The 12,476-nt window shown below is 43.6% G+C and overlaps 2 protein-coding genes across 2 annotated transcripts; both read right to left on the reverse strand.

The window, feature by feature from the left end:
* Positions 1 to 2,396: 2,396 nt before the first annotated feature.
* LOC123139584 (uncharacterized) lies at positions 2,397 to 5,934 on the reverse strand. Its single transcript, XM_044559350.1, has 7 exons — positions 5,918 to 5,934; positions 5,682 to 5,748; positions 5,501 to 5,571; positions 4,487 to 4,493; positions 3,511 to 3,720; positions 3,248 to 3,394; positions 2,397 to 2,795 (listed from the first exon to the last, which is right to left on the reverse strand). The coding sequence occupies exons 1-7, from the start codon at positions 5,932 to 5,934 to the stop codon at positions 2,424 to 2,426; spliced, it is 891 nt and encodes a 296-aa protein (XP_044415285.1). The 3' UTR covers positions 2,397 to 2,423.
* LOC123134802 (uncharacterized) lies at positions 4,613 to 6,982 on the reverse strand. Its single transcript, XM_044553971.1, has 4 exons — positions 6,737 to 6,982; positions 6,395 to 6,643; positions 5,844 to 6,160; positions 4,613 to 5,748 (listed from the first exon to the last, which is right to left on the reverse strand). Exons 1-3 carry the CDS (start codon positions 6,751 to 6,753, stop codon positions 6,010 to 6,012), a joined length of 417 nt encoding a protein of 138 aa, XP_044409906.1. The 5' UTR covers positions 6,754 to 6,982; the 3' UTR covers positions 4,613 to 5,748; positions 5,844 to 6,009.
* Positions 6,983 to 12,476: the final 5,494 nt, after the last annotated feature.

The raw sequence follows: 12,476 nt of genomic DNA on the forward strand, positions 1-12,476 counted from the left end.
GGGAACGGCCAGCAGGGCCATGGCGACAGCGGCGGCGGCTTGGCACAACGTCATCTGCCTCGGGATGGCAAAATCACGCGTCTTCGGGACGTCACAATGCGTGTACGTCTGGTACAACGCGGCGGTGCCGTGCTCATCTGGAGTACGTGTAATCACCGTCTCCCTAGGGTGTAGTCAACAAATCTCTCTTGATCCAAGAACATCGACATTGGTCGTCACATATTCGTCCGCTCAGTTCTTGGGAGTGAAATCCACACCATAGGTAGATTTATCCGAAAAATAATCTAATCGCAAAAACGGAATCGCAGTAACAAGAGGAATCCATTTTTGCAAAAGTGGAGATCGGATCTTATACCTCCACGGGATCGACGAAAGCCTGCGTGATGCAAGCTTGACGCAGGCTTGACGGAGAGTTGATGGAGCGAGCGTGCTGATAACGTGTTCCGCAACTCCGCCGGCGAGTCCGGTCCGAGGTTGCGGAGCGAGGGCGAGCGTCGTAGAGGAAGTAGTCGAACACGCGAAAGTAAATGACACAAAGAGACATGGAGGAGACCAGATTTATTAATCAATGATCAGATGTTACAATGATGGCTCCTTGTTGCTTTATAGAAGGGGTAGGGGGTCAAGGGATAAGTACCCACTTAGGCCCCTCCCAATGCTCCAACTTGTACAGGTGCTAAGGCTACCATGTAGGCAAAAAGTCTGATGTGGCAAGGTAATTAAAATGAGAGAGATGAGTGTGGTGACCCCAGAAAAAAACAAGGCTAAGCGTGAGAACCTAGGCAAAAGACTTGAATGAAAGAATCACACCAATACATGAAGAACTTTAGTTACAAAACATTAAATGCAGGATGCATAGCACCACAACTTAGACTAGCCACAGTGGGAGTAACTTCAGCAGTAACATCGAGTCCAACTCAGCAAATTTGCTTATGTGGTAATGAGTTAATGAGGAGAGAGGTAGTTACAGTAACTTAGCTAGTTACTGTAACATCACATGTCCCAATGCAATATGAGTCTATAAACCTAATAAATGAAGCTTTGTATGTTACTACACTTATGTTACTACCCACTATAAAGGTAGTAACATAGTCTAGGGATATGTGTATGTTACTAGTGTATGTTACTATGCATTGTGGCTAGTCTTAAGCATCTATACATTGAGGGCTTTAGTTGCTAAAGTTTTTAATGTGCTTAACACCTCATGTAAGCATCAATATATTGAAAGTAGCCTTAACGTAAAGTGGGGGAAACGAGAGGGACTAGCCCGCGGCGGCCACCCCTCGGTGGCCGGTTTCCCAACACGTTCTTCCTTATTCCTATCTTTTTTTATGCATTTAGTCTTCCAGCTCACCAGCAGTAGTAGTGGCAGCGGAGTGGCCTACGGGTTCCTGGCTTACCTGCCGCACGATTAGGCGGTCACGGCCGGGCTAGGCAGCCTCGACATTAGGATACGAAGGTCATGGTCAACTCCTGCTAGGAATGCTATAGGTTGGCATCACTGCAAACTTCTTTTGAGAAAATTTCTACGACGATAGTACAAATTTTTAGTTATTGTCACAGCTAAAGGTTTACACAAATTTACGATCTCTATGGCCTCTCTTATATTGCCATATTATTTTGTTGGTTATTTTATTATGTTTTCTTCCTATAGGACAAATGTGATAATACTTGTGTTGCACGTGCACCTTAATAGTTAAAATAAAAAATACTCCCTCATCACATCCTTGAGAGAATTAACAAACGCGACCTGCTCGGGAATGTGCCGCAGCAAAGCTGCTTCACCGTGTTATAGCCCTGCTCGTGTGGATTTCATGGGCTTGGCATGTGTTTTGACTGCAGATAGATCCGGTGTACTAGTTTGCTGTGTGTGTGGGTTTTTGATCTGCCACTTCGTGAAGGGAATTTGATTGGGTATGTGCGTGTGCGCGCATATACATGTGGAGAAATCGTAAGAGGTTGTAAATTCATGAATTTCTTTTGAAAACACCGAATTGAGAGAGATTCAGAGGACATGCAGCGGTTAAAAATGGAGATGATATGCAACTGTTACATTGAGAGGATATGCAGTGGTTAAAAGGTAAGCAAGCAGTTCACAACTGGCCATAAGATGAGATCTATGCACACCAGCAACTTGAGAGAGAGAGAGAGTATCAAAAATCATATTTCCTCCGTTTCTAAATATTTGTCTTTCTAGGCATTTCAAATGGACACAACATACGGATGTATGTAGACTTATTTTAGAGTGTAGATTCATTCATTTTGCTTAGTATGTAGTCACTTGTTGAAATCTCTACAAAGACAAATATTTGGGAACAGAGGGAGTACATCCATAGTGTGCCACCGCATGCGCGAGGTCTTTCTAGTTATATATGTCTAACTCGACGGTATAGTAACAACTTTATTGCAGTTTGATTACACACTTAGACGAAATTACCTGGTCCACCATAGTACATATGCATACCCTCCTTATCAATGCCATAACCATCAACAGTATATTTTGTTATATCACTAGTTCCAGTGACGACTCTGTTCTCATTTGGAGTAATAAGCTTGTTATTCTCATCAATTATTTGGATGCTCTTTATGAAAGCTGCTTTGCCATGTCCTTCGGAGGCAAAATGCCCACTACCCATTTGTGGAGAATCAGATGAAGCCGTCGGGCCCGAAACATGCCCACCCCATAATGTGTAATTACCTTTATCCCTAAGGTAAGTGAATAATGAACTTGGCCAATATCCGATGGGTATATTCGCTTCACCATATGCTACCCACCAATTCTTTGTCTTCGTGTCCTAATAAAATTCAGAACATGAAAGTAAAGGCTATAATTGCATACAATGGTGTAAAATTTTCATGCATACAAGGCTATTATACTTAATATTATAGCATGAATTTCTTGTCATAACCTTTTGCTCATAGCAAGGGCTAGAAATCAATATTTTATATGTATTAATCGTAGAAGTTCAAATATATGTCAGAATCAAAAGTGCTTTATAAATTCTAACCGGGAAGTTCAGTTTTAAGCCATGCTATTTACAATTTGCGAAATTTTCTCAAAAGATATATGTAAGAGTGAGATGATAGGAAGCAACCTATGAACTCCGATTAGAAAATAACTCAACTTATATCATAGTGAACTACCTAAATGATTATGTATATAAATAATTGATGGAAATTCACATTTGTGCATACACTGCTTGTACAACTTATATAAGAAAATTAAATTAGAAGCACAAGAGAATACCTTGAAAATAAGGATCTTAAGTACATATTGTTTCCCATTATAGACTGAAACATGTTGCAATCTTCCACCAAGACCAAAGTTGCAGTTAACTTGCACGAAACCAGGACATGTGTGATCATAGCAGGACTTGTTCGATGCGCCTGCATCCTGGTACACATGTTTACTATAGGTTAATAAAACTATAAACTTCTATTGTAATTCCTCATTATAATAAATATGTAGTTGATAATAGAACGTGTTTCCAAAAACATATTATTCATTACCCAAGCAATGTGAAACCTCGCGAAGCTATCACCAACCAAGTTTGGAGCCACCGAATAACCAACAATTATACCTTCAAGTCCATTTGGCCCATTATCAATTTGAATCCCCGTTGCACTGAGATGCTTACTATCTTTCTTCACCTTTGGCTCATAAACATTTATTATAGCACTTGCCCCATATACATTATCATAATTTTTTGTTCCTGCCACCTACAATCCAGAATAGTTAATGTCTTAATGACATCTAGTGTGATGGCTAAATATTAACCACTATAGATAGGGAAAATAGTGTATAATATTTATGACTGTCTTAAAGCTGTCAGTACAAAAAGATATCATGGATAGAACCCTTCAAGAGGTTTTGGGGACACTTGGTAAAACAAATGAAATTCATTCACATAGACTGGAAAGAATGTCGATACACAGGTTATTATTTAGCTAAAATAAATGAAATATGAAAGTATAATATTAAATACTAACTACTCAAAATTTCAAATAAGGATCGAAAGTGTTGTTCTGCGCTCGAGCGCATGTGCCCTCGATATCTTCCCCCTTCGTTCCTCTCGAAATTGCCAACGCACACCGTATAGGCCCAGGTATATATCAGGTATTTATATTAATAAACAGGCCGATGGCCCACTCCTCCCGCACAGCGGCTCGGAATTTGATTGACGAGGTGGGCCGTGAGACAACAGATTCTGGACTAACGCAGCTACCAATCGTATCCTGCAAGGTTCGTGTTCATCCCGTCTCCCCCCTCCCTGCAAAACACTAACATTCATCAGCCACCCTTCTATAAAAAAAAATACCTTAAAAAAACATTCAGCAGCCATATGCAGCGAAGGAGAAGATCCAAACTAAGACACTCCTGCCAGAACGTGATGCATACATGATCACATGGAGCATAAACACCGGAAGATCCAGCCGATCTCAAGCTCTGATCCTACAGCTTGGTTCATGGTACTCTCAGAGCTACCTCGAACCTGAAAACAGAGGGACAACTATTATTTCAAGATAGTCCAAACGTAGTCGACACAAGCAATCAGAAACCTATCTCTGCTGATAGTACGCACAGCTTCGAGTTCGCATCAGACTCTATTATGGTTGATCCAGATCCAGATAGCTTTGAAGGAGCCACGCCAATTTGCTCCCTAGCAATTGCTGGAGGTGAGACAAACTCCAGCGGCTACTCTGCTCCCGTTTATGTAAGACAGCCTCTGCTTCTCATGCTCTAGTCTTTCGAAATTCAAATCAGATGGAACCATCGAGAGCGTGCCACCTGCGGCATGCTTACACTTACCAGCAATGCAACCTCCCAAGTTACTGCCATTAAATATTATGCACCAATGAACAAGCAACACTAGAGACACAATCGTCCCCAACAGCCAGGATGAAAAACTGAACCACATTGGATGCATTTGCATGAACTGTTGCATATTGCTCAGCAGTGCACACGCAGCAAGACTATAAATTCAGGGTTACATATTCAGAAAACTTACAATTACAAGACTGTATAAATTCAATGTTACATATTCAGAAAACTTAGTACTCCCTCCGTCCCACAGTATAAGAACGTTTTTCAAGCTATGTTAGCTTAAAAAACATTCTTATATTATGGGACAGAGGGAGTATTACCCAAGAATTCAAATATGTATAAATCTAGAGTTACGCTCATCAAATATCCAAGGCAGGCATCACACTTCAGCGAAAATTCAGAAACAGTACTAGCATGTCAAACTCTTTCCTTGGATAGTCATAATCCTAGGAAATCCTGAGAACATGGATTCACAAACCATAATGGGTTTTATCAAACATGGAATCAGGATAAGTTCAGAATTACAACATCGAAAATGATGACGGACACACTAGTCCGACAAACATTTTTTGGCCCCATACACCAAGGAAGCACACAGTGAAATGCGTAAAACTGAATGGATTCTTGTGAGCATAGTCCCTCTGATATTGTGTAAGGTGAGCAGGCAGAATATACCTTGCATCTCTGGTCCACCTATTAACTATGTGCTTCTGTGGAATTTCTTTTATTCTGATGAAATCGAGCACCTGAATGCAACCAAAAAACAAGATGTTCAGCATATTTGGATAATGTGATACCCACATTCAAACTACCTTCAGGACATGGCTACGTAACAATCCCATGTGAGCAAACTGACCACATTCGCATTCAAAGTTTCAAACTCGTCACCTCCAGGACCTTGTGTTCTCAACACGAGCTTCACCCTGCAACATGTTATCAATTAACAACATTAGAAATAGTCCCGAACCAAACTGAAATTATTGATCAGAAACCACCAGAAGCAAATTTTACTACTCACCGAGCACCCACACACTATCTCCTGGATGCACTTTGTCCTCTCGGCATTTAGCCGGCTCTTCCCATACCAGATGCCAAACCCCTTCTCCCATGAGTACAGATTGTAGAAGTTGTACACCTCTGCCTAAGAGTTGAAAGTAGGACCAAGAACCGGTGTGATCACGTTTTCAGCTAGGTTCTCTGCGAGCATCTAGCTGCCTTCTCGAACGCACTGATACAATTTGGGCACGGTGTTCTTCTAGGAGCGGCGGCACCAATCCTAAGCCCGCAAAACAGCTACATATAGCATCAATTTTACGAATGCAGAGAGCAGTCAACCTGCAAACACAGGCACATATCATGAATTTTCTGAATGCAGAGAGGAATCAGCCTGCAAATATGAATTTTCTGAATGCAGCAATTAGCCTGCAAACACAAGCACATACAGCATGAATTTCCTCAATGCAGTGAGTAATCAGCACTTGCTCTAACTGTACATTTTCTTCAGTCATGTCTAGGTTTGTTTCCTAAATCCCTGAATATCTGATGGGAAGCAGCTTGTTCTTCACTAACCTCGTGTTCCATCCCGGCGCTTGGGGATTCATCTTCATCGTTGACAGCTCTAGCGGCTGCGGCAAACTCTCCCTTTTGTCGGCTGCCGCCTCCTTTGCCGAGAAGATTTGTGCTTTGCCCCTGTCCGCCATCCGATGTTGCGCCGCCTCGCGCTCCGCCTGATGTGCCACCTCAAAATCCGTCACCGCAGGGCCATTCACAACCACGGGGGCAGGCATCAAAGTCTTCCCTAGCTCAAGCAGAGTGGATCTGAAACTTGAAAAAAAAGGCACCCTCTACATCAGCTAAGCCAGAGGCATAAAAATGGAGATGGCATCGCCAGAAAAGCAAAGATCCAAGTACCTGCCGACCGTCTGCATCAGAAACACCACGGTCCATGGCCGTCGGCGCTCCTGGCCTCTATCCTGCAGTCCTCGGCTTCCAAATGATCCACGCGCTGGGCATGAAAACTCTCGCTCCTGCAACCAGTACACGGGAAGTGAACTTCCCAAGCCACGGATCAGATGGCGCCGCCGATTCTGATCCACGGCTCACCTCGCCGACGGCGGGCGGCTGTCTACCACCCAGCACAACCGCGTACGTATTCCCCAACAGTGTTCATTTTCTGGCACACCACAACCACACGTATAAAAAAATGGCTCCGATCCAGATGCGCTAACTGACGACCTCGATATCGAGCGCATCTGAGCTCGCGCTCAGTTACTCCGCGTCCATGTCCTTTATTCCTAAATCTCTATGATAGTGAATGGATTGCTCCGTTTATTGTTTTTGTGACTCTCATCCATATATTTTATCTTGCAAAGCATCATTTAAGGGTGAAATTAAACTAGAATAATCTTTTAGTTTTTGTTTGACTATGTTGACATATTTTTACAATTCACTATGTATGCAATAGCTATGCGTAGTTTCATAGTCAACCTATGATAACTAGATCATTTTGAAAATGAAAATAGAAAGCTCACCCCTTGTTGCTTAAACTTGGTAAACAATGCATCAATATTGTGTCCTGCTATATGCTCCCTTCTATTGTTATGAAGTATTGGAATTGTTCCAATTGGGCATTCGATGATCGATGGATGCACTTCGGATTCAACATTTAGGAATGGAGATTTGACATTTAGTCCATTCGGAAAGGAACTTGGCTCCATCTATTTGACAAGAAAACGTGATCACCTTATAATAAAAAGGAATTGGTACAATTATGATTCTCGCAACAAGAAGGAAGTATCACAATAAATCGTATGAATTATTATAATTCAAAACAGAGTATATCACATAAATCAGGATTTATTTCCATCATTTGTTACACTTAATATGTCCCCAAACATAAAGCTGCGTCAGTATGAGCCCAACTACGATTATAAATCTACCCATATGGATGTAATATACCTGAATTTTGTGGTCTCTCAATAGTGGGTGGTTAAGAGCTGGTTGAAGATTCACGTCAATGCAGTCATAGACATCTCCTCCATCCATCTGTTTTCATTCATCTTCTTGTTAGACACACAAAAAATAACACAATATGCATAATAAGATAAATACTTTCTAAGCAAAAAATCGTAAATACTTTTCTTACCACAATAGTTTTATTAACTTGTCGAATCTGGTCAATATTCTCCCTGTTCTTTGTAATTCTTACATCTTCTCCTCTGGTGGCTAGAACAAGATATGATATGAGAAGGGTCACTGCAAATGCTTGCCATCCTTTCATTATGGTAACTTGAATTGTCAATTTGATAATGCGTATGCAACCATATGTGTGTATATATAGGATTTCGAGCCTATCACAAATTTAACGGTCGCCATTCATGCAATCCAATTTATGGCCTAAGAATCAGCTTATATATACAAAATAAATCTTATTAATTGCCATAAATATAATAGAATATTTCTGACGCATTTAAATGATTGACATATTTTCATAACACATTAGCACCTTGAAATACATGCGATGGATTAGAAGCATGAATCATATCTATGGCAATTATTAATGGAGAATTAATATTTATTAGGGACCGCCAGGGATATCAGAGTACTGGCTGACCGTAGGATGAGAAGCATGGAAAGCCGCTGCGTGAGGAGTTTCCAAAATTGAAACCAATCAACGCTAATTGCGCAGGATTTGCTTTCAACTTTTCCAGATTTGGATGAAACTGATTTCGGATTTTAAGGAATGTTGCAAAAATGATATTCCATGCCACGCAATTTGATTCCTTATTAAGATGCAAAATTTGTTTCCATATTTCAATACCAAACATGGTAGACCTACGTAACCTTTTTCTTTTTCTTTTTAAGAATCACATCGCTCATTCATTTATTCAACATATATAGTTTAGAATTTACCCGGCCTTAAACTGAGGCCCTTACAAACCAAAGTCGCACGGTTCTAGAAAAAGAGCGAGAAAGAAAAGATACATGCCAAAAGGAAGACGCGACGCAGCGCCGTAAAGCGACCAACATGCATGCACCACCGGCTATCTAGGTAGCAAAGGGTCATGCCCCACCTAGGCTTGCCCTATGGAGCTCTTCGAAGCTCGACGCACTTTGCCCGTATCCTTGTTACAAGCTCCTCCACGCCTCTTCTGTCCTGGGGTCTTGTAAGTATCTTCCACAGCTGCAGGAAGGACACATTTTTATACAAGAGGTCTGCCGGATGTCTGATAATTTGTCCCTCTATTAGTGCTTTGTTTCTAGTAGTCCACAGGGCCCAGGCTATTGCCCCGAAACCCATCCATGCCAAGCGCTTATCTCTCCCCCTCGTATAACCGATCGAGCGATAGAGGTCTGAGAATCCACCCGGATTCCACCCTGATCCCGTGGCTTCTCGAACCGCACCCCACACAAATTGAGCCATAATGCATCTAAAAAGTATGTGATCACGATCCTTGTTCTCGCCAGACCAGACACACTTTCCATCTACCGGGTCGTGGCGTTTCTGAACCTGATCCCCACTCGTAATTCTGTTGTGTGCCACTTGCCACAAAAAGATTTTAATCTTCGCCGAAATACGAGCTTTCCAGATACCCGCTAGGTTGGAAGGGGCTGCAGATCGGAAGTTCTCTATATATAACGATCCCGTGGAGAATTACCCTGACGGCTCTAAGCGCCAACTGACCACATCCTGTTCCTGGTTCAACTGAATCCGTTGAAGCTTCGACCGCAATTCTTCCCATTGCACCACCTCAACCTCCCCTAGAGGTCTACGGAACCTAGGTGCCCACCTGTTCTGTTGCCATACGCCTGCCACCCACTAGGTCGGGTTTTCAGCGATATCAAATAAGTCAGGGAAGCTCTCCTGAAGCCGTGTACCCTCGCAAAATATCCGACCAGAAGCGTGTGGTCTTCCCATTCTGCACCTCGAACCATGTCCCAAGCCGGAGGAGCGGTTGAACCTTCTTTACCGCCCTCGCAAATTGGGATAATTTTACATTCCTTCTGAAATTAATTCCCCCCGGTCTAGGTATTTTGTCCTGAAGATTTGGAGCCACAGACCCCCTTGTCCTGTTAGTATCTTCCACGCCCATTTAGTCATGAGGCACCAATTCATAACCTTTCTGTTTATAACCCCTAGTCCTCCCACCTCCTTTGGTTCACAAATCTTATCCCACCTGACCATGTGGTACTTTTGTTTCCTATCCTCCTTTGCCCAAAAGAAGCGGGATCGCACCTTTGTCGAGCTTTGCGTGAGTACTATCATGGAGGAGATAAAAACCCATAATGAACATAGGATATTTGTGAGGCAATCATTTATGAGAACTAGCCTTCCACTCAAGGCAAGGAGTTTGCCTTGCCACGGCTCCACCCTAGCCGCAGTCGTATCCACTACAAGTTGGAAGTCTCCCATCGATAACGCTCGTGATGATATAGGCATACCCAGGTATTTCATTGGGATGGACCCTAATTCACAGTTCATCATGTGTGCCGCTCTTAGTTGTGATTCTAGATCACCTCCCGTGACAAATGCCTCACTTTTATCAAAAAATATCTTTAGGCCGGACATCTCCTCAAAGCACATTAACAAGAATTTTAGGTTCAATATCTCCCGCTCTGAATTCTTGATATATATGAGAGTGTCATCCGCGTTTTGCAAATGGGACAAGCCCCCAGGGATAACCCCGGACGCCACACCGGAGATATGACCTGCTTCCTTGGCGTTGTCCAGGATGGAGGCAAGGGCATCGACCAAGATATTGAAAAGAAGCGGCGAAATTCGGTCTCCCTGCTGCACCCCCCTTTTATTTCTAAAGAATGCTTCACTTCCCCATTTATGTTTACGGCCGTCTGCCCCCCCCCCCCCTCACCAACTGTCGCATCCAACTTACCCATAGGGGTTCAAAACCCTTCGCCTTAAGCACCTCCTCCAGAAACTCCCATCTTACTCTGTCATAGGCCCTTTCAAAGTCAATTTTGAGAATAAACACCTCCTCTTTAGTTTCCTCAAGTTCGTGAAGCACCTCATGCAGAAACGCCACCCCATCAAGGATGCTCCGTCCCCGAATAAATGTTGTTTGGCTCTCATCAATTTTTTTCTTGGCTACTGTCGCCAGACGGGTTGTGAAGCCTTTTGCCATCCGGCGAAAACTTACATTGATAAGCATGATCGGGCGAAATTGCTGAATGTTGTCCGCCCCTGGACCTTTGGCAAAAGAGTCAACACCCCATAACTAAGTCTCTTAATGTCAATCCTACCTAGCATGAAGTCGTGGACCAGGCCACAAAACTGTTGTCCCACTATGTTCCAAATTTTTTTTAATAGAAAATCACCGGAAACCCATCGGGTCCCGGTGCCGTGTTGGCTCGCATCTCCCACAGTTTATTAGTCACCTCCTGAAAGGAGAAAGGCTGTGTGAGTGCCTGGTTGTCTTCGGCCGAGACTCTCCTCTCTTATCCCCACATATTTGGCCCTAATCGGGGCGCCCCCCTCCCTGTCGGTGGACCCTAGCAGCTGTCTATAGAAGTTATCAATGTGTGAACGTAATTCCCCCTCCTCGGAAAAGATCCGGTCCCCCTCCCGCAGAACCCGGATGTTACATCGACGTCTCCGCCCGTTCGCAATAGCGTGAAAAAATTCCGTGCTCGCGTCCCCTTTGAGAACCCATTTTTGTTGCCCTCTCTATTTCTAGTAGATTTCTTCACACTCGAGGATGAAGACCATTTCCGCCTCCGCCTTGTATCTCCTTGCCTACCCATCAGGAGACAGGGCGTTATTATCGACCTGCTGGTCCAGAGCCTCTATTTCCTCTAGGAGACGTGCTTTACGGTCACATAATTGACTCCCCACATTTGCCCCCACCCCCGCAGGTGATGTCTCAAACGACGGATGCAATGTTGCCACTCGTCAAGAAGATCCCAGAGAGGTCCATATCGGTGAGGTCTACGGGCCCGGGTTTCTTGCCAAACGTGTGTCACCCTCTCAGCAAAGCCTGGTTGGAGTAACCATTGCTTCTCGAAATAGAACCGTTTCGGTATGTGTCGGACTCGCTCCCTAGACAAAAAGGTGATAGGGCAATGGTCTGATCCCAGTCTCGTTTCCGCAATGAGGGAGCATGCGGGAAACTTCGCCTCCCAATCTGTCGAAGCGAACACTTTATCTAACACGCTACGGATTGGGTTCTCCTGGTTGTTCGACCAGGTGAAGCGAGCTCCCACCCCCTACAGCTCAATAAGCTCCAAATCTGCCACCCACTCATTAAACACACCTAGAAGATGTTGATCATTAATAACCTGGTTGCTTTTATCCTCTCTTGACCTAATAAGGTTAAAGTCTCCAGCTATGACCAAAGGGTTCGCCGACTGACGCACTTTGTCATGTAATTCACGCAAAAAGTCCTGGGACCTGGAGTGGCCCGCCGGTCCGTACACCACTACTAATTCCCACTTAAAGTTAATATCTCGTTGGATCATCTCCACTCCAATGAAGAAGTTGCCCCTCGAATATGATAGAACTTCGAAAGTCTCCCTGTTAACCCCAAGGAGGATGCCTCCCGAACGGCCAGACGCCGGGACCCACTCCCACTGGAAACCCATGGTCCCACCAAGCGAGTCCAACTCTACTTGAGAGAAGAACGACCGAATCGTTTCT

This window comes from Triticum aestivum, chromosome 6B, assembly GCF_018294505.1.
Source record: "Triticum aestivum cultivar Chinese Spring chromosome 6B, IWGSC CS RefSeq v2.1, whole genome shotgun sequence".
Lineage (NCBI taxonomy): Eukaryota > Viridiplantae > Streptophyta > Magnoliopsida > Poales > Poaceae > Triticum > Triticum aestivum.

Excerpts from the sequence above, each read along its gene's own strand:
- LOC123134802 (XM_044553971.1), bottom strand. Across the intron at positions 6,161-6,394 it reads GCGCCGGGATGGAACACGAG|GTTGACTGCTCTCTGCATTC; the intron begins GTTAGTGAAGAA and ends CTGTGTTTGCAG.
- LOC123139584 (XM_044559350.1), bottom strand. Across the intron at positions 5,572-5,681 it reads AAACTTTGAATGCGAATGTG|GTGCTCGATTTCATCAGAAT; the intron begins GTCAGTTTGCTC and ends GGTTGCATTCAG. Across the intron at positions 2,796-3,247 it reads TTAAGATCCTTATTTTCAAG|GACACGAAGACAAAGAATTG; the intron begins GTATTCTCTTGT and ends GAATTTTATTAG.